Source organism: Pagrus pagrus, assembly GCF_965226575.1.
Source record: "Pagrus pagrus genome assembly, chromosome: 22".
Classification (NCBI taxonomy): domain Eukaryota; kingdom Metazoa; phylum Chordata; class Actinopteri; order Spariformes; family Sparidae; genus Pagrus; species Pagrus pagrus.
The window spans coordinates 24,582,321-24,607,135 of NC_140204.1; the positions used below are offsets into that span (position 1 = coordinate 24,582,321).

Below are 24,815 nucleotides of genomic sequence, written 5' to 3' on the forward strand. Positions count from 1 at the left end.
GCCTCTTGCATTTTCCTAACCATATACTCTACATTCCTTCCCCTTTTCCACATGACTCCGTCATCTGCAAATAATGCAACTCCAATAGACCTATCTACACTGCTAAACACTTCATTAATCATAACTGAAAACAGTACTGGACTAACTATACTCCCTTGAGGAGTTCCATTTTCCACTACATACTTGTTACTATATTCTTTCCCTATTCTTACTGTTATCAACCTATCCGTTAAAAAGTTTTTAATCCAACTATACATTTTTCCTTTTATTCCCATCTGATATAATTTGATCATTAGCCCTTGTTTCCACAACATGTCATAAGCCTTCTCAACATCAAAAAATACGCTTTTGGGTCCTATACTACAACCTGCCTTTCATAATGTAATGATATGGGCAGTCACAGTTCTGCCTCCAAATTAAATTTGAGTTGGTTGGCCTATGAGGTAGGAAGGTGAGGCTATATAGGGAGGCTCTAGCCCTCCCTCTCTTCCTCTTGCTCCCTTGCACTGAGCCCCACCCACTTCCTGGTTGCAGTTCTCCGCTTTCCACACAGGTAAGGTGCATGGCTGCAGTGCTGCTGCTCGTGTTCTGGCTCTCGTTGGATGGTGTTAATCGATCTTATTTGTGTTGTCAGCGGGTAGTTGTGGCCGCGGTTACTGTCCCCGTTCCAGTATGTGACTGCAGGAGTAAGGTGCGTACTCGCAGCATCTCTTGTGTTTTGAGTCCTTAGTGTCAGCGGAAATGCAACCTGTCGATTTTCTCTGTAGCTTCTGGACTCTCCATCCGCGGACCCGAGACGCTCCATCTCCCACCGGGCCACACATTCTCCCTCCTCGGTTGGTCACAAGGACGCCTGCGAAATCAGGACCTACTTCTGCCTGGACACATTAAAGATAAGTAGCCTGTGGGATCACTGCTGCTTCGCCGGGCCCTGAGTCGAGCCGCGACTCAGTGTAGACTGTGTGTAGACTGTCTGACTTTCTAATTGTCGGTGGAGCTCACCGCCGCTCCACGTTGCGCCTCGGCGCATTCTCTGCGCGCTGCTGCGCTCAGCTCATAGACTCCGACACCTGTCGCCTGAAAACGCTCCCTCCGCCCCGTCCTTTGCTTCCAGTTACGGGCAGAGCGGCCGCACTGGGATCGTGGCTGTTTGGTGTCTGTGTGTTGGGTGCGTGTGTGAAACGTGTGGACGAGTGTGTATGTGAGTGTGTGAATCAAGGGGTTATGATGGGGCCCAGGTGAACCATCAAATCTATACTGTCTGTTGATTGTTTTCTTTATTTTCCCTGGTTTAGTATTTGTTTCATGATTAATTAATTAAGAAATCATTTATCTCTGGTTATCAGGTTATTTTTTTCTTTGGTTCCTCTTTTGGGTTCTTTATTTCTTTTGGTTAAGAACCAATAATCTATTAGGTTAATTTGTGTTTTTCTTAACCTGGTTAATCTTGTATTAAGATAAGTTGTTTTCTATTTTTGTTTTTCTTGTCTTTTTTCTTGGAAACTGTTATTTTTTTATTTGACTGTGTTTGTTTATGGTGATTCCCTTTATAAATTGTCCCCTTTTTGTTTCCTGTTCCTAGCAGCTGAGAGCCAGCGGTGGAGATGGTGTCCCTGGGTGATTGTTTCCCTCTGCGTGCTGTGTGACACTTTTCGGTTTGTTTTCTCTACACATTATAATCTGAGTTGTTTCACGTGTGAGTGGGGTGCTCTTTAACTTGAAGGATTTCCTTCCCCTCCTACCCCTCCCTGCTGTGTCTTCTCCTCGTTACAGGAACCATTTATTCCCCTATTCCCCCTTAGACTTTTAAATTTGCAATATTTGTTATGAAAATAAAATTGGTTGTTATAACTTACTGAACCACGTCTCCTGCCATTTTGAGTTGCGTACCTGTGTGTCCTTTTTGTTTTGCTGATTATTGTTACACTCACTTAAATTAACTTTGAAGGTCCTGGGGTGAAACCCCCCAGGTGGCGTTGTCGGTTTAGGTTATAGAAATCATAGATTTGAGTAAATTCCCTTTCTTAATTCTTTTTTTGGTCCAACCCTCGTACTGCCACAATAACATCGACAGTATATGAGACAGATCAATAATGAAAACTATTACTCTTTATTTTTTTCCCTTGTGTTTAACTTTTAATATATGCCATTTATTGATGTAGTGTGAGAGGGACAGGTCTGCTCAGATGATTTATAAACAGAAACACAATCCTCTTATTAGAGAGAAGGCAGATATCTCTATGACCGATATCTCCAAAACTCTGCAACTCACACCAAGACAATCTAGGTGGATACATTACACTACAGGTAAGTAAAATATTTATTTTTGATTTGTGGGTGAATCATCCCATTTCAGTTTCAGAATTCCTGGCATAATCAATGTTACATTTACATTTAGGACATTTAGCAGACGCTTTTGTCCAAAGCGACTTACAATAAGTACATTTGTCACAAGAAAGAAACCACAACATGTCACTGTCGATAAAGTAGAAAAGAAAAGAGAAACAATTTTCAAGCCCTCATCTGAGCAAAGTAGCTGCTATTTATCAAGGATACCTTAAGTACAAAAGTGCTATGATGTAAGTGCTAAGGGTAAGAACATACAAGTGCAAGGTCACAGAGGAGGGGGGTCACATGGGAGAATTTGGGTAGATCGAAAACGAGGCGCTCTGCAGCGTTCTGGATACATTGCAACGGTTTAGTCGCAGAGGCTGGGAGTCCAGCCAAGAGCGAGTTGCAGTAGTCCAGGCGGGAGATGACCAGCGATTAGACCAGGAGTTGTTTCGCATCCTTTGTGAGGAAAGACCGGATCCCGCGGATGTTGTAGAGGGCAAATCTGCAGGATCTGGCCACCGCGGTGATGTTGGGGGTGCAGGATAGTCCGTCGTCGAGGATTACACCCAGGTTCCTCACAGTCGATGAAGGCCATACCGTGACGTCCTTGACAGTGACTGACAGGTCCATGTGAGGGCAGTCTTTCCCTGGGATGAAGAGGAGTTCAGTTTTACTAAGGTTAAGTTTGATGATGCACAGTTGTCCAAGCAGAGATGTCTGCCAGACATTCCGAGATGCGCGTGGCAACGTGGGTGTTGGAGGATGGGGGAAAGCAGAGGAACAGTTGGGTGTCTTCAGCATAACAGTGGTAAGAGAATCCATGTGATGTGATTGCAGAGCCTACTGATCTAGTGTATAGTGAAAACAGAAGCGGTCCTAGTACTGAGCCTTGAGGGACACCAGTTTCCAGGGAGCAGAGTTTGGACAAGTAGCCATTCCATGTGACCTGAAAGGTGTGATTTTGTCAGGTATGATGCGAAGCAGGTTAGCGCAGAGTCAGCGATGCCAAGTTCAGCGAATGTTTCTTTCATATCACAAAAAGGAAATATAACTTTCTCTCTTTTTATAAAGATTACAGGCTGTAACAAATGGTTATATTACGCCTAATGCATCTATTGCTTTATGGATTAGTTATATGCCATTAATTTAAAAAAAAATCACCTTTTGGTTTGACAGGTTGTGATAAGTCTGTTTAACTGGTAAGATTGGCAGCCACTCCTCTGAGAGACAGTTTGTTAATTTCTTTTAAAAATTAATTAATTTGGCACCTTCGTTTATTTAAACTCAAATCAAATCAAATCAAATTTTATTTGTATAGCCCAAATTCACAAATCACAGTTTGCCTCAGAGGGCTTTACAATCTGTACAGAGACGACACCCTCTGTCCTTCGACCCTCGATTCGAGTGAGGAAAAACTTGCCCCAAAAAAAGCCCTTTTAACAGGGAAAAAAAAATGCGGAAGAAACCTCAGGAAGAGCCACAGAGGAGGGATCCCTCTCCCAGGACGGACAGACGTGCAATAGATGTCGCATGTACAGAGCAGATCAACGAGATCACAATGTATACAATTATAAGCGATGGTTGACAGGAATGAAAGTACATAAAGAGGTATTACAGCAATAATAATGAAATGCACATGGAAATGTGATTACTAGTGATAACAGTAATAGTGGTTAATGGTAAGGATGGTATGTAGTAATGCATTACAATAATAGTAGTGGAACGTATGTAACAGAGATATGACTAATATTAGCGACAGTAGTGGTGGGTGTCAGGCAGGGTCGTGGCAATAGGCGCATCCACGATCAGGCAGGGCCATAGCAGTGAGCGCATCCTTGATCAGGCAGGGCCATAGCAGTGGGCGCATCCACGATCCACGACCCGGGCGCGGCCAGGATCCATGGGAGCCTGTAGGACTAGAAAGCACAAGGACTCCGGGGAAGAAGTAAGTCAGTGACATGCAGAGATGGGGCATGTATACAGGCATAATGTATACAGATGGAGAGGAGAGGAGGAGAGAGAAGCTCAGTGTGTCATTTGTCCCCCGGACTAGGCCTATAGCAGCATAACTAAGAGCTGGTCCAAGACGGGCCTGGGCCAGCCCTAACTATAAGCTCTATCGAAAAGGAAGGTCTTAAGTCTACTCTTAAAGGTAGAGAGGGTGTCCGCCTCCCGGACCAAAACAGGAAGATGGTTCCACAGAAGAGGAGCTTGATAACTGAAGGCTCTGGCTCCCATTCTGCTTTTGGAGACTTTAGGAACTACAAGTAATCCTGCGTTCTGGGAGCGTAATGCTCTAGTTGGGTGATAGGGTAGTATGAGCTCCTGGAGATATGATGGTGCCTGACCATTAACAGCTTTGTAAGTGAGGAGAAGGATTTTAAACTCTATTCTTGATTTTACAGGGAGCCAGTGCAGAGAGGCCAATACAGGAGTAATATGATCTCTTTTCTTAGTTCCTGTCAGTACACGTGCTGCAGCATTCTGGACCAGCTGGAGACTCTTTAGAGACTTGTTAGGGCAGCCTGATAATATAGAATTACAATAGTCCAGCCTGGAAGTAACAAATGCATGGACTAGCTTTTCTGCGTCTTTTTGAGACAGGATGGGCCTGATTTTTGCAATGTTACGTAGATGAAAAAATGCAGACCTTGAAATTTGTTTTATGTGGGAGTTGAAGGACATATCTTGATCAAAGATAACCCCCAGATTCCTGACGGTGGTGCTGGAGGCCAAGTTAATGCCATCCAAACTCGCTATATCATTAGATAATGCATCTCTAAGGTGTTTAGGACCAAGTACTATAACTTCGGTTTTACCTGAGTTTAACAGCAGAAAATTGCAGGTCATCCAGGTCTTAATGTCCTTGAGACATGCATGGAGTTTAGTAAGCTGATTAGTTTCATTTAGCTTCATTGATAGTCATTTGGCTTTATTGATAAACTCATGGGCAAATGTCCTGTGTTCTCTTATGCAGTTTAGTTGACACCTGCCCCTTTGCTCCTTGATGCCCAAAGTGCCCAGCTTTGAATGCGGAGTAACGATGATTGATTCACAGGTAAAGTTATTACAATGCACGTTGAAACTCACGTAAATCTTGTAAGTCATTAATGTCCACAGCCAAGCTCCACAGTCAAGCTAGCGTAACGTCATTAGCATGCTACAGCTATATGTTATGCTACAGCTAGGTAATAAGTTACAACAGCTAAGTTAGCCACTTCTAAAAGTTATTGAGGGCCAAGAGACTAACAGATGCTGCCGTCAGCTTTCATCCCAACGATCGTTTCCACATTGTGGCTGAAAAATAAACCTGTGTGATATGGAGGACTAAACATGACTTAAGTATAAATAAATAAATAAATAAATGCTTAAATAAATAAATAAATGTATAAATAAATACAGGAATAAATAAATAAATGCATAAATAAATAAATACATAAATAAATAAATGCTGAAATAAATGAATGAATAAATAAATGCTGAAATAAATGTAGAAATAAATAAATAAAAGAATAAATAAATATTTAAATGCTTTATATTTATTTCTACATTTCTGTTCACCTACATTTATTTATTTCTGTATTTCTGTGTCCATATGTTAATGAAGTAGGAGGTCCTAACCTCAGTCAACAGCATGAGTGGTTACAGGAGTGTGCTCGATTCGGGTCGACTACTTCTGCCTTACTAGCGGCGCTGATGTTGTTGGCTACCAGCCCGCCCGCTCAGCTAACCCTTAGCTGCAGTTCTGGTTTAGTAATGGCAGTTTTTGTGCGAGCGATTGCGAATGAATTACGATCATTAGCGAACGATTTAGAGAACCATGCAACCAACGACTATGTTCAGTTTCGTCTGGATAGATTGATGGCTGACTTGGCTCAGCTCAACGCCGATATGGATGTGCAAACTGAGCTAGCAGTGTTAGACGGTCTGGAAGAAGTCGGCCGCCAACTTTACATCCTGTCAGAGACAGAAGAAGGGACCCTTGGACGTCCTCTATCCCACCGTGATAGCATAGACTACGAGCTACAAGGACCAAAACCCCGATTCGGCAGCCAGCCGAGTGCGCAGGGACCGTCTGCAAATTGCAATACAAGAGCAAGACGCTGCAAACAAAAATCAATAACTCCACTGTTATACAGTATTGAGACTCCAAAATCACTACACACACCAAGAGTCTCCTCATGATCATACTACAACAGCTGTTTTGGATAAATATATATCTCCATGGTCCAAATCGGATAACATATGTTTTTATTATTATTATTATTATTATTATTATTGTTATTATTATTATTAGAAGCGAATGTTAGAGAGAGAAAGATTAGAGAGAAATGAAGAGAGAAAGACAGAAATGAAAATAAGAAAACCAATAGGCTACATGTCAAAGACACGTCATAACGTCCTGTTGAGGGTCAGGTGGTCTGGTTATATAAGGTTTTTTTTGTTTGTTTGTTTATTTATAATATATTAATTGATTATTAATTGTGCTAATTAATGTGGTTATGCACCTACAATGTGATCACGAGCAGAGCATGACCTGAGCAACTGATTAATACCAATAAAAAATCACCAAAAATATGCAAAAGCCTATCTATCCAAAACAGCTGTTGTAGTATGACCATGAGGAGACCCTTGGTGTGTGTAGTGATTTTGGAGTCTCAATACTGTAGAACAGTTAGGGGTGGGCGATATGACGATATTAGATCGTGAAGGATTAGAATGTGTAGACGATCTGCCAAAGTGCAGAGATTGTAGGATCGTCTAGGGCACATTCTATAAATTGTAGTTTTATGCTGATGCACCGACGCACCAAACGTATTACGTCGTCAACCTGACCGACCAATCATAGCGAATTACAGGCAGTGACGCGCTTTCTTACCCGCCTCCTTGTTTATGTGTGTAGCGGTAGCCACATGGAGAGCAATGGCAGAAAGCCAAACGGAGGAGTTGGCCGCTATTTTAAAAAGCAAAACAAAAACAAACAGCGTTTCACTATCTCTCATCTCTGCCAGTTAGCCCCTCCACCTACTGCCTCTCTCGGGTGCGGGCGAGCGGGCACGCACACACACACGAGGGCGCATGGATAGGTCGCGGTAAATGCGCTATATCGCGCTAATTGTACAGTGTTCAAATTACCGCGACCCCCCCCCCGTCAGATAGTCCGACCACTGACGGACTTATTTGACCCTTTTCAATAAGCTATTTAGCAGAGGTGGGAATTGTGGAGTCATCTCCATGCCATGTATTTGTTCTGCTCAGTCACTGAACCAGGTGCATTCACTAATTAGCTCACCTTCCTGGCTGAAGAGCTGTGCTGATCGGACTCAGCTGGTTTATAGCATGAACAGAACAAATACATGGCATGGAGATGACTTGATGACTCCACAATTCCCACCTCTGCTATTTAGTGTTTTATATACTTAAATCCTGTTAAAATGACTGTTGAATAAAACAAACAGTAATGTCTTCATTGATATTTTACTTTCATGTTTATTGAAAGCTACCTTTTATGTTGCAAGAGTTCACTTTATCAGAGTGTTGTTGTTTACCTTTTAGTATGTTTACGTTGTTTGCACATGTTGGCAAAACTGCAACTATTTAAATTAAAATCTGTTCAGAAAGGTTCTTTGGCCTAAATTGTCTGTTTTTCTTTTTTTGATTTAAGATCGTGATAAAATCGAAATCATTATTTTATTTTAAAAAAATCGTGATATGATATTTTTGCCATATCGCCCACCCCTAAGAACAGTGAAGCTATTGATTAATATTGGAAGTTTTTAACGATTAATACCAATAAAAAATCACGAAAAATATGCAAAAGCCCATCCATCAAAACAGCTGTTGTATTATGATCATGAGGAGACTCTTGGTGTGTGTAGTGATTTTGGAGTCTCAATACTGTATAACAGTGGAGTTATTGACTTTTGTTTGCAGCGTCTTGCTCTTGTATTGCAATTTGCAGACGGTCCCTGCGCACTCAGCCGGCTGCCGGCTGTGCATACCGATCAATGTTGTCCGTCCAGCTCGGACGACGGCTTATTTTTGTAAAAATCGGGGTTTTGGTCCTTGTAGCTCGTAGTCTATGCTATCACGGTGGGATAGAGGACATCCAAGGGTCCCTTCTTCTGTCTCTGACAGGATGTAAAGTTGGCGGCCGACTTCTTCCAGACCGTCTAACACTGCTAGCTCAGTTTGCACATCCATATCGGCGTTGAGCTGAGCCAAGTCAGCCATCAATCTATCCAGACGAAACTGAACCTGGTCGTTGGTTGCATGGTTCTCTAAATCGTTCGCTAATGATCGTAATTCATTCGCAATCGCTCGCACAAAAACTGCCATTACTAAACCAGAACTGCAGCTAAGGGTTAGCTGAGCGGGCGGGCTGGTAGCCAACAACATCAGCGCCGCTAGTAAGGCAGAAGTAGTCGACCCGAATCGAGCACACTCCTGTAACCACTCATGCTGTTGACTGAGGTTAGGACCTCCTACTTCATTAACATATGGACACAGAAATACAGAAATAAATAAATGTAGGTGAACAGAAATGTAGAAATAAATATAAAGCATTTATATATTTATTTATTCTTTTATTATTCTTTTATTTATTTATTTATTTATACATTTATTTCAGCATTTATTTATTTATTCATTTATTTCAGCATTTATTTATTTATACATTTATTTATTTATTTATGTATTTATTTATTTATGTATTTATTTATTTATACATTTATTTATGCATTTATTTATTTATACATTTATTTATTTATTTATGCATTTATTTATTTATTCCTGTATTTATTTATACATTTATTTATTTATGCATTTATACATTTATGCCTGTATTTATTTATACATTTATTTATGCATTTATTTATTTATTTATTTATACTTAAGTCATGTTTAGTCCTCCATAGTGTGAGTCTCGGACCAGCTGTGTGTGTCCCAGCTGCTGTCTGAGTAGCACCAGACCGCGACACAAACGTGCCCGTAAATCGTAATCTCTTGATATGACAGATAAGACAAAAAAATACACACATCGTAATGCGTTTATGATAATCCATCATATTGATTTGGCAAAGGCTTCGTTGAAAACAAACGGACAAGACCGGGAGGAGGGTTAGCGAAACAGTTGAGTAGTGACCGGGCGGGAGGTTGTTATGGAGAAATAAATCTGGACAAATAAAATAAAAATCCGGAAATAAATCCTTCATCCATTCATTCATCTTACTTGCTGCTTCATTTAGCTGCCACAAGCAAATAAATAGGCTAATTTGCTGTAAACATGATAGCAATGTTAGCTTGTTGTTAGCTTACAATGCTAGCATAGAGGCTAACGTCTCCGTCGAACAAGTAAACAAGTGTTGACAATACTGCAGAGACATTCACTGTCTAATAACAGAAACAAAGTAATGGCAGCTTTCACAGTCATAAGCCAGCATCGGCATGAAAGTTATCTGTGTCACAACATCCACAATAAAGACGAAGATTACCTGCTCAACAGAAACGCCGCTGTATTAGCATGGGTCCATATCTGCCACCGTTCAAATGATGACCCGATGTTTATTCGGGTTTGAGCCCTCTTTGTTTCACATCTCCAGTTTGTGTCTTTTCAGTGACAGACTTTCCTTCTTTGACTCTTTGTCGGTGGGGCAAGCAGAGGCAGCTGAACTGCTCAGGGCAAAACAAACCTCTTGTCCGCTTGTAGTTTCAAATGTGGAAGTGGGTCGGGACCAGACGTGAGCAGGAGCAGGAGAGTGAGCGAGGATTGGATCGGAAAATCGATCCAATAGGACCCATCCGGGCTGGATGGTTCCTATTGGTCAATTTCTTTTCAGTTTTACAGTCACTAGAGAGAATGGATTTATTTGGTTCCTTTTACTCTTCACATTGTGTATGTGGTACTATTGGGTCATAACCACCATCTAAATGATGTTAATAATAATAACAAATCTTTCAAATCGTAGACCATAGCTTTAATAATTACCAACTCCATCGTTACCAAGAAGAAAGGATGAACACCAAGTGGGATTTTTCACAGGCTTACCGAGTAGAAGGTGTTTTTTAATGTATAATTACTGATCTATAAAACATGAGTAAATAATTTATTTGCCGTTAACGTCATTAGTTACAACTTAAAAATCTAGTACGATTCTTATGAGAAAGAAGCACCATAGTATTACTGATACTATCACAAGTAGGTTTCCTACTCTATACAGTAGAGGGCGCTACGTGTGAAAATTGATCTAAACTCTGCCGAATTGAGCCATTACCATAGAGTACTGTGTTTATCTGTCAAGTACATTAACATCGAAAGAGATACTTCCATTTATGGCCTTCAAAACAAAAGTCTGATTGACAGGGCTGTGTCCCTGCGGTTGTTTGACACAATGATGCCTTTATTTTGAAGACACATTCCTGTTACATCCGGCGTTACTCGCGCTAACTGACAGACCTAACTACAGCCTTTCAGCACCATCCAAACAGTGGCTTGCTGAGTAGCTTTTAGCTAGCTCCAAACTGTCAAGAAAATAAAGCGCATAGCAAATCTAATCTATGAGTCGCAAAAGAAACCACAGTTTCGCCGAAACGAGCCTGTCTCCTGAACTCCACGGCGCCTTCATGGAGCTTCCCGGGTCGGCGAGTCGAGCCGACGGAGATTTCCTCGAGCTTGAGCCCGACGAGGAGCTGCTGTGCTCGGTCAGCGACATCACCGAACACCTCGGCAGAAACATCACCGTAGTGCTGGAGACAGCTCTTTCTGAGATCCGCAAAATGGTCAGCATTAGGATAAGAGTCCTGAAAATTGAGCTCCGTGAGAAAACTGAGGAAATCGAAGTTTTAAAGGCGAGACTTGATACAGTTCAGAGGGAAGGTAGGGACCCTTTCCCCGGCTTCCCGACCATGGAGACTTCTGCAGATGTTGGCCTCAAGAAACCTGACTTCAGCTCTGCCAGCAAACACAACAGTGTCGACCTCAGGAGAGCCAAAGCTTTCATGCCTGGTGTGAAAAAGGAGAATATAGATGCTATCTGCGACTATTTAATGAAAGACAAGAACTCGAGGGGGTGTGCTGAAATGGACGGTGATCAGAGCAGCCAAGCCAGCGGCGACAAGGAGGCTCGCCAAGAGCCGGACCCGCACTCTCTCAACCTGTGGCCAGACAGCGGGATGGCTGGCTCCGGGCCTGGGCACGGAGACTCCGAGTCCACCACAGATGACATCTTCAGCATGCTCCCCTCTGGCAGCAAACGGATGTATGACTACGAATGGGCAGCACCCATGGAGTATTCTTCAGACCTGAAAGGTAAACACACAGACCCAATGACAAAATGTGTGTGGAGTCAGAGGTGTCACTGCACAACTTTTGAAGACATGCACTGTGTGTTGGCATCAGACCACCACTGAACCAGCAAAATGAAAGAAAAGTTATGGAGTTAGAAAACAACGAATATACTTCAGGCACTTCAAATCTATGAGGTGTGTGAAGAATGTGACTTTCGTAAAAATGATGTGATTCTAAGATAACATTTGGATTAAGCAAAAAAACTAAGAAAAAAGTGTGTGATTAATCAGTTAGTTTTCAACTATTAAAGTAATAGCAACTGTTTTGACAATCAACTAAAGGTGCAAAACGTAAGAACTGGCCATCTGGCAATTCATACTCCAAACAAATGCGAGTATTTTCTGGTTTATTTACAATGAAAATAATAATTAGTTGCAACTTGTTGGAGATTCCTGGTAGTATTAGAGCATAGTGTGAGGAAGACCGCTTGAATCATTTTTATCTCATGGATCCCACAATACAAACAAATGTACTTCCTATATCGCAGACTAAAAGTAAATATAACAGTATATAGATACGCTGATCAGGCATCACATTAAAACCACCTACTAAATATTGTGCAGCCAAAACAGCTCTGACCTGTATGTTGGGAGGTGGGGCTTACATGGATTGGGCTTGGTCTTGGACGATGCTCAATTGGATCGGGATCTGGGGAATTTGGAGGCCCGGTCAATGCCTTGGGCTCTTTGTTGTGTTCCTCAAGCCATTCCTGAACAGTTTTTGTGGTGTGTCAGGGAACATTGTCCTGCTTGGGGGACCACTGCCATTGGGGAATGCTGTTGAGGGGGTCTACTGGGTCCACAACAGTGTTTGGATGGGTGATGAGTGTAAAGTGGCATCCCCATGAATACCAGGACCCAAGTTTTCCCAACAGAACATTACATTGTAACAGTCACAACCTCACATCACCTGTCAGTGGTTTTAATGTGGCTGATCGCCACAAATCACAGACACACAGAGTCAGTCAGCCATTCCCACTATAGAGTCACCAATCGACCTACACTAGTGCATGGCCAGTTCAAAACATGTTGTTTGCCACAGATGATCTGGTCATGTGCATCTTAATCCTCCTGAACTGCTCACAGACTCATCGGGCCACCCCGATAATACTGAACATGTTTGATATTTATGATTTAAAATCTTGATGAGATTAGAGTAGATCAGTACTTTTCTGAGCCAGACCATCAATGAGCAATGAACAACCAATTGAGAGAGGCATCCCGGAGCAGCTGTTGATGCTGCCAAGCAAGGGTAAACAATCCAGACCTTGAAGCTAAAGTTAGCTAGAATATTTCTGTCGACAGATACATAAAATCTTACCTCCAGTTCTTGCTGAAGAATAGACATCCTGTGTTGACTGTGTCTCCCCACTCATCCAGGCTGATTTAACCTTCTGCTTGTGTTTTTTTCTCTCTCACTGCAACGGGTTACTACAGTAAGTCATTCCTCAGCAACAAATCTGCCAAGTGTGAAGTCGACCGAATGAACAGTTCTTGAGATATGAAAATAACATCCATCCTTACAGACAGTGATTCCTTGTTTTATAGTTAGATGTCTTTGGACTGCCTGAGGAGGCCGGAGCACTTGGAGGAAACCCACAGTCATTCTTCATAATCTTGACTAAGCAAATTTCAAATTTCTACTAAGTTTCTCCTAAATATTCTTCAAATGCATATATTTTTTAAAATTTCACTTAAATTCATCCTTTTTGGTTGCACATCGGTTGCAATACAGCAAAACATGACATAGCAAAACTGATTCATCAATCACTGAATAGAAAACAAAATCTGTTAGCGTAACACACAATAGCAGTATATATGGTAAGTGTTAACAGTAAATGCAAGTAAAAACAAAGGGGTGCCACTTATAAGGAATTACCCTGGCCTGGGTAAGTCTCCATTTCTGTACTAAAGAGTCCATGTAGAAATGTAAAAACAATCACCTGGTTACAACAAAGCTAAAACACTTAAAGGAATAGTTCACTCTAGAACGAAATTCAGTCATTATCGACTCACCCTCATGCTGATGAGAAGTCCGGTGTAGTTTCTTATTCCTCAAAGTGCAGCTGGAGACCCGCGGGGGTACCCTCCGGCAGCAATAATCCATATAACGAGCGTAAATGGCGTCTGAGACGAAAAGGTCCATAAAACTACACAAAAACTTTGTAATATTCCTCCATACTGCTCGTCTGCTGCAATCCAAGTGTCCTGAAGTGGCGACATCCAGAGTTTACTCGAAACGACGTCATTGAGTACATTTTTACAGCCTTAACGGTCACTATACTATATTTGCCTGGAGGCACACTCCCGCGTTCACGCGACTCTCCCTCACAGCCGATTGCACTACAGAAGCCGCGCCAGACAAGATCAACGAGACTTGCGATAGATACACACCGGTATTTACATCTTGCTGTGAGTTTCAAAGTTTCAAATCACTAGTGCAGGCAGATCTCTCTTGTGATTGTGTGTCGCTCGGTCGCTCACAGCTGGATGTAAATACTGGTGTGTATCTATCACGAGTCTCGTTGATCTTGTCTGGCGCGGCTTCCGTAGTGGAAATGGCTGTGAGGGAGACTTGCGTGCACGTGGGAGCAAAGTATTACAAAGTTTTTGTGTAGTTTTTTGGACCTTTTCGTCTCGGATGCCATTTACACTCGTTATATGGATTATTTCTGCCAGAGGGTACCCCAGCGGGTCTCCAGCGGCACCTTGAGGAATAAGAAACTACACCGGACTTCTCATCAGCATGAGTGTGTCGATAATGACTGAATTTTTTTCTAAAGTGAACTATTCCTTTAAGGCTAACCCACACTGTTCCCTACAAGAGCCTATAGTTTTTATCATTTATCATAACTTTTCATCCCCCTTATTTCTTTTGCTAAGGGAAATGGGCCCCCATGAAATTCTAATAATGAATGTGTATATGTGTGTATACATTTACAGTAAATTCACACAGTACAACTTTCACCCAGGGGGTCAAGTTTAATGTCTTTCCCAGTCATGAAGGAACCAGAGTGTGAGAACGCCCCCACCGGTGAGACAGAGGATGATGATGAGGATGAGACGTCGAGGAGGGAGGGGGGTGGACTGGAGCAGGCCCAGGCCCCACTCCCACATGTCCAGCCCTCTGAGTTCTCCATGGAACCCCAGAGCTCTCCAGGGGAGGAAGGGAGTCCCCTGGAGGGCAACACAGACAGGCTCGCAGCAGGTGGGTAAGAAGGGGGAGAAGGGAAAAGAATGATGGTTAGAGTTAAAAAACAAAACAAAAAAAAAACAAGACAGAAGGTATAATCACTTCAAAGGTAGTTATTTGTGTAAGATAGAGCTGGATGAATGATTTTCGATATGTGAATTGCATCAGAATCTGCACCTGATACAGATATTTGATTGGATTGGCCCCCACTCTATTTGTAACATGCTTTTTTCATAGTTTTCACTTAAGCCAATCAACATTTTGATGTTTTTGGCTGAACTCAAAAGACACTAATTTGGAGAGTATATATTGTCTTTATGTTTTTTAATGATTTGATGTAGGTGTCTTTATTTAATGGCAGCAAAAATATTTAACGTGAGTGAAGAAATGTAATCCTGGAAATCCAGTGGATTTAAGATCCAAAAGCCATTAGCTGAGGGTGCCGAATATGGATCCATAACTAAACTACATGGACAAAGGATTGGACTACCTACACATTATACCTACAGGAGCTTTAAAGGGGAACTACCGTTTTTTACAACCTGGACCTTATTTCTAGCATAAAATACGATAATTTACTCACCCAGATAACTTTGGTGTCATTTGGAGTCGTTTGGATGAAATTAGATCCAGTGGAGCGCCGCGTATATCCATATAATGCGAGTGATCGGCGCAGTGAAGCGCAGCCTCTATATAACGCATTATCTGCCGCGAAACTAGTTCATTTCACCAATATTTTGTTATGATACGCTAGTGCTATTCCCCTCTGAGTCCGGGGTTGCCTGTTATCAACATCCGGGGTCTGCAGGTTGACCTACTAACCTCTGACCTGGATGATGTCATCTCTGAAAGCCGCGCGCACCCACGACAGCCGGCTTGTTTACCTGTAGTTTGCTACTGCTAGTTTTTTGCAACATGGCTGAATATTTTTCCGATTCTGAGGTGGTGGATCATGACTTTGTTTATGATGGACGTCCTTACCGTTTTGAGCGAGAGTACACGGATGATGCTCGTTGAAAGGAGGATGCGGAGGCAGAGAGAGGAACAGCTGGCCAAAGAACAACAAATGGCTGCGGCTAGGCTAAACGGCTAGGTCAACCTACAGACCCTGGATGTTGATAACAGGCAACTCAGAGGGGAATAGCACTAGCGTATCATAACAAAATATTGGTGAAATGAACTAGTTTCGCGGCAGATAATGCGTTACATAGAGGCTGCGCTTCGGTGCCCCGATCACTCACTTACTCGCATTATATGGATATACGCGGCGCTCCACTGGATCTAAAACGACTCCAAATGACACCAAAGTTATCTGGGTAAGTAAATGATCGTATTTTATGCTAGAAATAAGGTCCAGGTTGTAAAAAACTGTAGTTCCTCTTTAATGACATCCCATTCTAAATCTAAAGGCATTAAAATGTGACTCCCCCTTTGCAGCTATAACAGCTTCCACTCTTCTTGGAAGGCTTTCTACAAGATCTTGTTCAGTGTCTGTGGGAATTTTTGCCCATCATCCAGAAGAGCATTTGTGAGGTCAGACACTGATGTTCGAAAAGAGGGCCTGGTTCGCAATCTCTGTTTTAGCTTATTCCAAAGGTGTTTGGTGGGGTTAAAGCTGGAGTGTGCAAGTTATTTCTGGCCTCATTTGGTCAAAAATTAATAATAACCTTTCAGCATTTTGTAATTCATAGTGTTATGACAGAACACTGGACTTCTGTGTCTCCTCTTGGCTCCGTATTCAGGCTTTAAAGAATCAGTGCCGTGACGGCAGTGTTCAGCCAATCACAGTTCATTTTACAGAGCAAGCTGTTTTGGGCGTTCCTATTGGTTGCCTGACCAAATTGGATGCACGTTCCGTGAAGGTGCAATGGCGGACGTCCTGGCAGGAAAAGCCGCTATCCCGGCATTACGAACAAAAGCGTACACGGCTAACCAAGCCAAAAAAAGGATGACACATACAGAGAAATGAGCGTCTAAGAGGGAGAGTGACAATAGACAGAATAAATCGCGTGTAAACATTGGACAAGCATATCCGAGGAGAGAGCTTAGTGATAGCATCGGGCTGAAGTTGGATTCTGAGCTTGCCGTTCTTCTCCTGGATAGGTGAGCCTCCAATGTAAGTTTTACATAGCTGATAATCTAAATGTGTGGTAGTAATTGGCTGTAGTTGAAATGACCGTGAATCTAATAAAGCAGGTGGTTTGGGGTCACAATTGACGAGTAATGTTGTAAGTTGATTAGCTTTATGCTAACCGTAGCCAAAGGCTCACGACAGCTACAAGAAAGTCAGAGCCAAAGTCAACGTCAAATGTATTGTCAATACCGTTATATATACACGACATACAGAGGACGTGTGCTGTGTAGATCTGGATGTGACATTTATTTTCAGGTTACGGTGAAAAGAAAGAAGTGTCTGAATAAAGTGGTTGTCTCCGATAGTCCGTGCATGTGGGGGTAATTGTTTACTTTAGCTTTATACGTTGTTTTATTATTCTTAGCATTCACACCTCTTTCTCGTGATATATACAGTAGGTACTACTTCAAAGTGGCCATTTCACTCGCGGGGAGCGAGATTCACGCAACGCGTGAAATGTAAGTGACAACTGTAGCCACTAGGTGGAAGCATAGTACTGAATTGCAGCTCAAACGATTTTGGGACAATTCCACATTTGACCACAATGTAGCTGCAATGGAGAGTGGCGCTGTTTTAGGCTACAGGTAGAGTGAATGGAGAGGGGGACTGCTAAACCGTATCAGATTGATTCAGACTGATTGTTTCACAGCGGTGGGACACCTCAATTATCTGGGTGACCTTGGATAATCACTTGTGCTTTCTTTGTTTTACAGTAGAGCTAAAATATGGACATTAGTTGTTTTTTAAGGAACATTTGTTTACTGGTAAAATTGCCGATCTGAATTATTGTCCCAGTCCCCCCCGTGAGCCTATATCACGGCCTGACTGGATGTTGCTTAAATATAATAATATCCTATAATAATATCTGATACCCTAAAGACATCTGAGGTTGTGATTTTGCTCGCTCGCTGCAGCCACGGCTAATAAGCGGAGGCAGAAACAATTACGCACAGCCTGCAGAAGTTTCAACGTCCATATAAGCATTTAAGTAATGATTCTTATCAGTTCCATAATTAAGAGAGGATTTTTACTCAACGAAAAAATGTATAAAGATCAGTTTTTAGGTTGAAGACACGACAGCAGCACGTATGTCCAGACGCTGATGTGTGTTATGACCAGTGGTGGACAGTAACGAAGTAAATTTACTTGAGTACTGTACTTAAGTACAGTTTTTGAGTATCTGTACTTTACTTGAGTATTATTTTGGGGGGATACTTTTACTTTCACTCCACTACATTTGAAGGACAAATATTGTACTTTTTACTCCACTACATTTCTATTGATGCTCTCGTTACTCGCTACTTTTGATCTTACGTCAGCTGATGATTTTTTTTTTTTGCAAAATTCAGAGAAAATAAACTGTTTCTGCTGATTCGCGTATGGTTTGTCTTAGTCGTATTGCCGTACCTGTACTACGTCATGAGCACCCGTGGCCTTATCTCAAACCCATGTTTGAGATTTTTGTCACAAAAACTGATTCGTTTCAGTTTAAATGTTTGTTGTGCTTACCGCGGACCAATTATATCACGGACTACAAAGACTCGTCTTCCAACCTGAAAAAGCACGTCGCGGTATGTAAAGTAGCTACTAACGTTAGCTAGCTTAATGTTTGTGAAAGAGAGAGAGTGTGTGTGTGTGTGTGTGTGTGTGTGTGTGTGTGTGTGTGTGTGTGTGTGAGAGAGAGAGAGAGAGAGAGAGAGAGAGAGAGAGAGAGAGTTGATGTGCGCGCGTTACTGAGGTGCGGCTGTCTTTGATGTGGGTTATCCGGCTCATTTTTGGCTGTGATGTATGATATAAGTAAAGTAAACTAGCCAATAAGTTGTTTATCTGTAAATGTCAATATCAGTTCTTGTAGTGCCTGCATCTACATCTTTTTTTATGTAGAGAAAGCATGGATGTCAGATGCAAAAATATACTGAACTGACCGCAGCTGTCTGCAATATATTTCATGTGTTGATGAATGCAGCCGAGTCTGTGTTCTGAGGCTTCTTGCCTTTATTTGTTTATTTTTGAGCTATAAACACGTCTGTAGCAGAATCGCATCAGTGTATTGTATAATGACATTAAGCTACTTTCCTTTCCTGTATTTCCTGAGATATTTCTTAAATACTTTTACTTAAGTAATTTTTTAAACAAATACTTTAGTACTTTTACTTAAGTAATATTTTGACTAAGCTACTTTTACTTGTATTGGAGTAATATTTGACAAGGAGTATCTGTACTTTTACTCAAGTAGTGAAGTTGTGTACTCTGTCCACCTCTGGTTATGACTGACGTATAGCTCCCCTGGTAGAGCAGCTCCCTCAGTAAGCAGAATCTTCTGCTAGTATGAGTTCGAATCTCAGTATAGGCAGTACCTTTAGTTAATGTGTTTTCTTTTCTCATCATCATTATGATCACATATGGCTCAAAGTTTGAGCAAATAAATGAGCAAATGAGCATTAATTCTCCGCCGGGCCGCGACACCAGCTTTCCTGCTTGTGTACATAAAATACATTAAATTTTGACACCACAACTGTAGCGTACCGAATATCAATAGATGATAACCAGAAAAAAAACTTTCTATTGATCTGATTCACCGGCTTCATGGACGTCGGAACTATTTTCTGAGAGGGGGGGGCGGGGGAAGCACGCACTTTTATCAATGATTAAGGATTTGATTTGAAGTTGCAGTTATAAGAGAACTAGATGGATGAGCACGGCATCTTTATTGTTAAGAAAATGAAACTTTGATCACTAAATCAAGCCATTTAAGGAACATAACAGCATTGGCGGCGTTTCCCAGATTCGATCGTTCTTAAGGACTTAAGAAGGCTCTTAAGAAGGGTTCGGCTAAGAAGGAGCGCTAAGTTACGGATGTTTTCCATACGTGTTCTTAACTGCCTTCTTAGGAGAACCTTAAGATCAAGCCAAAGAAGCTTCTTAAGAAGCTCTTAGTGGGAGCTGTCCACCGCGGTGCTGCTGAAACTGAATCAATTGATGCCAGGCAAATCGATCACCCACCTCTTTATCAGCGCATAAGTCACACACAGCGCCCCGTGGACCCCCCCCAAGTGCAATTAGGCTACGCATGTATTGTGTGTGTGTGTGTGTGTGTGTGTGTGTGTGGGCGGGGTGTGGGTGCGGGTGTGTGTGTGGGTGTGTTGACGTCCGCGTAGTGCTTTCTACCGATCCAGCACGGATCCACCAGGGAGGGATTGTGGATTGGAATGAGGGTGCCATCCATGGCATGGCGCAGGAGAATCGGTGTCACAGCTGCCACACTCCGTGACACCGATGCCTTGCTGAGGCCAGGGCCATCCCCCACCACCTCCAGGAAGCTCCCCACTGCGTAAAAACGCAGCGCAGCCAGGAGCTGCACCTCCGGGCTGAGGGCAAAATTGCAGCGGGTTGCTCTCTGGATGTGTGGAGACACCAGAGTGATCAGCCGTTGGATCTCCGCACGGGGCAGCCGGTACTTTGCCTGGACAGCCCGGTCTGACAGCACGTCCAGTGGGGAGAAGTGCTGACGCACGTATGCATTTATGTAAACCGTCTGGCTTCGCGCACGGCGACGCTGTTGGTTCGCAGCGAGAATGTGCTGTATTGTAGCCATGGTTTATCACACGCGCGGACTTTGGCAATGCATTTATATAGAGTAGCAGGTGAAGCCTCTCTGGATGAGGTTCAGCTGAGTTTAATTAAATCTGTTTCCTTGATATCTGTGAAATGCCACAGGGTTGTTGTATTTTTATGTGTAGTACTATAAACTCATATGCAGATGTGTGTGGAAAACTTAAACGTGTAATTCAATAAAAAGTTTTTTTTTTCGTCTTCTATTAACCTATGTTTCTTGCGCCAGTGGTCCGCAGCTATGAGCGCATTTCAACATTGAGCATTGTTTTATTATTTCGAAAAGTGGAGGATGTAAATTTCCCTGACGCGGCTTGATCACTGAGCATTTGGTCGCTAAGAAGGCTGTTAAGAGTGGGTCAGCTTGATCTTACATTTCCTTCTTAGTGAAAGATCTTCTTAAGCTAAGAGCGACTCTGGGAAACATCCTTCTTTCACAGCGTTCTTAAGAGCGCTCCTAAGAAGATCTTAGCACTTAAGAGCTTCTTAACAAATCTGGGAAATGCGGCCATTGGCAGGGCCAGACACAGCTTAATGAGCTTCTCCACCTCCGAATGCAGGATGGACACATCCTGGATGGTGCTTACTTCTCGTCCCCTACACACATTCCTCAGTATGGGGGAATGCAAATGTTAAGGCATCTGGAACAAGTTCGCTTAACTGGAAAGACCACATCCATCCCCCACATTTTTGAAAAGCTTGCTACGCCAGTGCCCCCACCCCCAGCCCCGCACGCTGAGGACAGCAAAGAGGTCTGCAACAAATACATTGATCACTTGGCAAAGGGATCTCCTCCTGCAGGGAGACTGCTTCAGGGACTCACTCCGCTTTAAATAACCTTCTGTATATCCGACTACTGTGATTATGTATTTTAATAAAGCTAGAGAAAACTGTCTGACATGACGTGGCGTCGTTCTTCTTTCTATAAGCCTGTTGTAGAAAATATAAGGAATAGAAAGCACAAATATTTGTGTTAAATTCTGATACCACAACTGAAAGAAAGAAAGCAGCCGGTGAATCAGATCAATAGAACGTTTTTTTTTTTCTGGTTATCATCTATTGATATTTCCGTACGCTACAGTTGTGGTGTCAGAATTTAATGTATTTTATGTACACAAGCAGGAAAGCTGGTGTCGCGGCCCGGTGGAGAATTAATGCTCATTTAAACACAGTTAAACATGAAAGCAAAACGAAAACAGATAAACATAAAATGGGAATATCACCGATTAATACAAAATACAAAGAATAAGACCTTAAAAGACATTTAAAAGGCTTCGTAATGAGTTGTTGATGATGTTGATGGCGGATGAGATGAATGATTTTTTTCACTAAGTTTGTCGTTGCTAGAGGGACCCTGTAGCGACAGGCTGAAGGAAGGAGTTGGAATGAGGTGTGGAGTGGGTGAGGTATTATTAGCTACATTCTTGTATTTAAGCAACAACGAACAGAAACATAAATCAGGCAACTCTGTCCATTCCTGTTCATGGTCACTGCTCCCTCCTGCTGCATGTTGTCGTCCTCCTGCTCACAGATGCCACCTGGTGGTTGTTTGGGCACATTGCCGCTTCTCATGAAAACACAATTGATCCTCCACTAAAAAGGTGCGTGATTCTCGCATGATTCATGCGAGAATCACGCGTGAACTCGGCCACAACGAAGTAGTACCTACTGTAAGTGTTGCTGTTGTCGTTAGATTATGCTGTATAAGTATCATGTCAGTATGACAAATATCGTAGCTTTATTAGTGCCAGACATGTAGGCTATGTCATGCTGAGAGTTAGCAAGAAATAATTGTTGTCGGTCTCTATCGCTCTTCTAAACAATGCAAAAGAAATGTTTGTTTGTTCATACGTTCAATTTGTTCACGAGAGAAAGGTAAAGTACTTTCTTACCTGTAATTCAGCAATGGCAAGTGTATGACAGAAAAGTTCCGACGTGAATATTTCTAGCGCTACAGTCATGCACGTCCATGATAACGGTGTAGAGCTACGGAGTCGAAACAGGGAGGGGTGGGGGTGTGCGCAGTTGTTTCCATCCCAGTCTCATGCGTTTTTCACATATTCTACAAACTCCAGCTTTAAGGTCAGGGCTCTGTGTGGGCCATTCAAGTTCTTCTACACCAGACTCATCCAACCATGCCTTTATGGACCTTGCTTTGTGCACTGGGGCACAGTCATGCTGGAACAGAAAAGGGCGTTATTCTGTTACTATTACCTCAGGCGCACTTTGTGAAAACAAATAGTTATTATACACAACACTACACACAACATGACAAATAGTTATTATACACAATACACACTGCGTGTATCGTAACGATTGCTGATAATTTTCATTCTTGCATAGTTTGGCTTATAGTAGTTGAGGTTGAACTATTCTTTGGATGATATGTTAATTTTATAGGATCTAAATTCTCCCACAATATGCATATATGTAGATAGACAGACAAACAGACTATGTATACAGTATATTTAGTTTACTATGTATACTGTGTACATTGGTTGTAATTAGTTTTGAGGGATGCATCAACTTCACATGTTATTGATAAGATTAATATGATGATTGACATAGATTCTCTGAGCTTGGCAAATCATCCCTCTCCATTAGAGAACTAACTTTTGGAACTCAGTACCAATTTATATTGCTACAGTGCTGTCGCTTCACTGACTGTAAATTCAAGATGACATCATGGCTAAAATGAATGCAATCATGCACCCATCATGACAAAATAATGTTTGTTTGTGGTTACAGGCCAGCAGTTCCCCAGCCACACCTATATCTGCTCTCTGTGTGGAACCTTCTGCCCTGACTCTGTGTTCCTAGAGGAGCATGTCAAACTGATACACTCAGACTCTGCAGATGTCCAGGCTCTCCAGGCCCTGCAGTCCACCTGCTCAGCTTCATCCACCATGGGAGATGGCCATAGTGACCCCAGGAGGGGTGGAGGGGGACAGAACGAGGGCGGTACAGGAGTAGGGGCTAGTGTTGGCATTGGTCGGGGAGGGGGGCCAATGAAAAAGGAGATTAAAATCGAGGGTGGGTACGAGTGTGGGGACTGTGGTCGCCATTTTAACTACCTTGGTAACCTGCGGCAGCACCAGCGTATCCACACTGGAGAGAAGCCCTTCATGTGTCCAGAGTGTGGAGAGCGGTTCCGCCACGCAGCCCGCTTAAAAAGCCACAGGCTGGTGCACAGCGGAGCCCAGAGCCCCTTCCCCTGCCCCCAGTGTGGCAAAGGTTTCTCTGTGCTCTCTGGACTCAAGAGACACCAACGGGTGCACACTGGCGAGAGCCCGTACGCTTGTCCACAGTGCGGCCGCCGCTTCAAGGAGCTGGGGAACCTGTACACCCACCAGAGGATCCATAGCGGGGCCACACCCTACTGCTGCCAGCAGTGCGGACGCAGCTTCCGTCATCTGGGAACCTACAAGAGCCACCGCTGCACCGCGGCACAGTAACCAGCCCAGCTGCCAAGCTTTATACTGTATGTTCTCTGATACTAAGAACTTTAAAGTGGATGTCAAAGACAGGACATGGTGCTGACTCTGAGGTGTGTGTCTTCATTGTGTGGCTCTCTGTTGGAGGTGCTTGTCATGTGGAAGGCTGTTATCCAGAAAACTGCCAGAGCCTTCATGTTCTGTTACAATCATGACTTTTCAGCCCCTGCATCAGGCATCAAGAAAAGCTGCATCATTGAGCTGCTGACAGCAGTTTAACAAAACAATGTCAACTAAAGATCTTTGTCCCACAGAGGGCCAAAACTTAAACTTAATTGTTGGCCAAGGGCCAAATGCAAAAACCTATTGTCTTGTATTTTAAAGATGCAAAATGGTACTTGGATTAAATTCCCTTAATTGACCTGCTTTCTGCACAGTGTCTCTCTGCCCGTTGTGCTCAGATTCTGAAAAATGAATAATATTGCAGGATGCTGCATATTTAAAGAGCATTTTTATGTCATAAAAAATAAAACAGCATAAACAGATTTATATTGTTTTTTGTTTTTAATTTGTTTTTCATTAGAAACATCTAGTGGGCCAAAATTTCAGCCCACGGACCCCACTTTGGCCAGCCCTAGTCTATCTCAACTATATCACATAGCAGCAGATGGAGTTTACTGAGTTGTCATGGAACTGAGCCTCTATGTTTATTCTTGATCTCAGAAACTTTGGGAACTACAGAAACATGTAGTTTGATGACAGC

At 42.6% G+C, this 24,815-nt stretch overlaps 1 protein-coding gene and 1 long non-coding RNA gene across 2 annotated transcripts; both read left to right on the forward strand.

The window, feature by feature from the left end:
• The first annotated feature begins 473 nt into the window (after positions 1-473).
• Positions 474-1,860, forward strand: LOC311251442. The gene is made up of 3 exons (XR_014621405.1): positions 474-553; positions 635-691; positions 768-1,860. It is a non-coding gene; the product is annotated as an uncharacterized lncRNA (long non-coding RNA).
• Positions 1,861-10,764: 8,904 nt separating this feature from the next.
• znf16l (zinc finger protein 16 like) lies at positions 10,765-24,597 on the forward strand. Its single transcript, XM_084345092.1, has 3 exons — positions 10,765-11,641; positions 14,678-14,887; positions 23,367-24,597. The coding sequence occupies exons 1-3, from the start codon at positions 10,891-10,893 to the stop codon at positions 24,071-24,073; spliced, it is 1,668 nt and encodes a 555-aa protein (XP_084201218.1). The 5' UTR covers positions 10,765-10,890; the 3' UTR covers positions 24,074-24,597.
• The last annotated feature ends 218 nt before the right edge of the window (positions 24,598-24,815 follow it).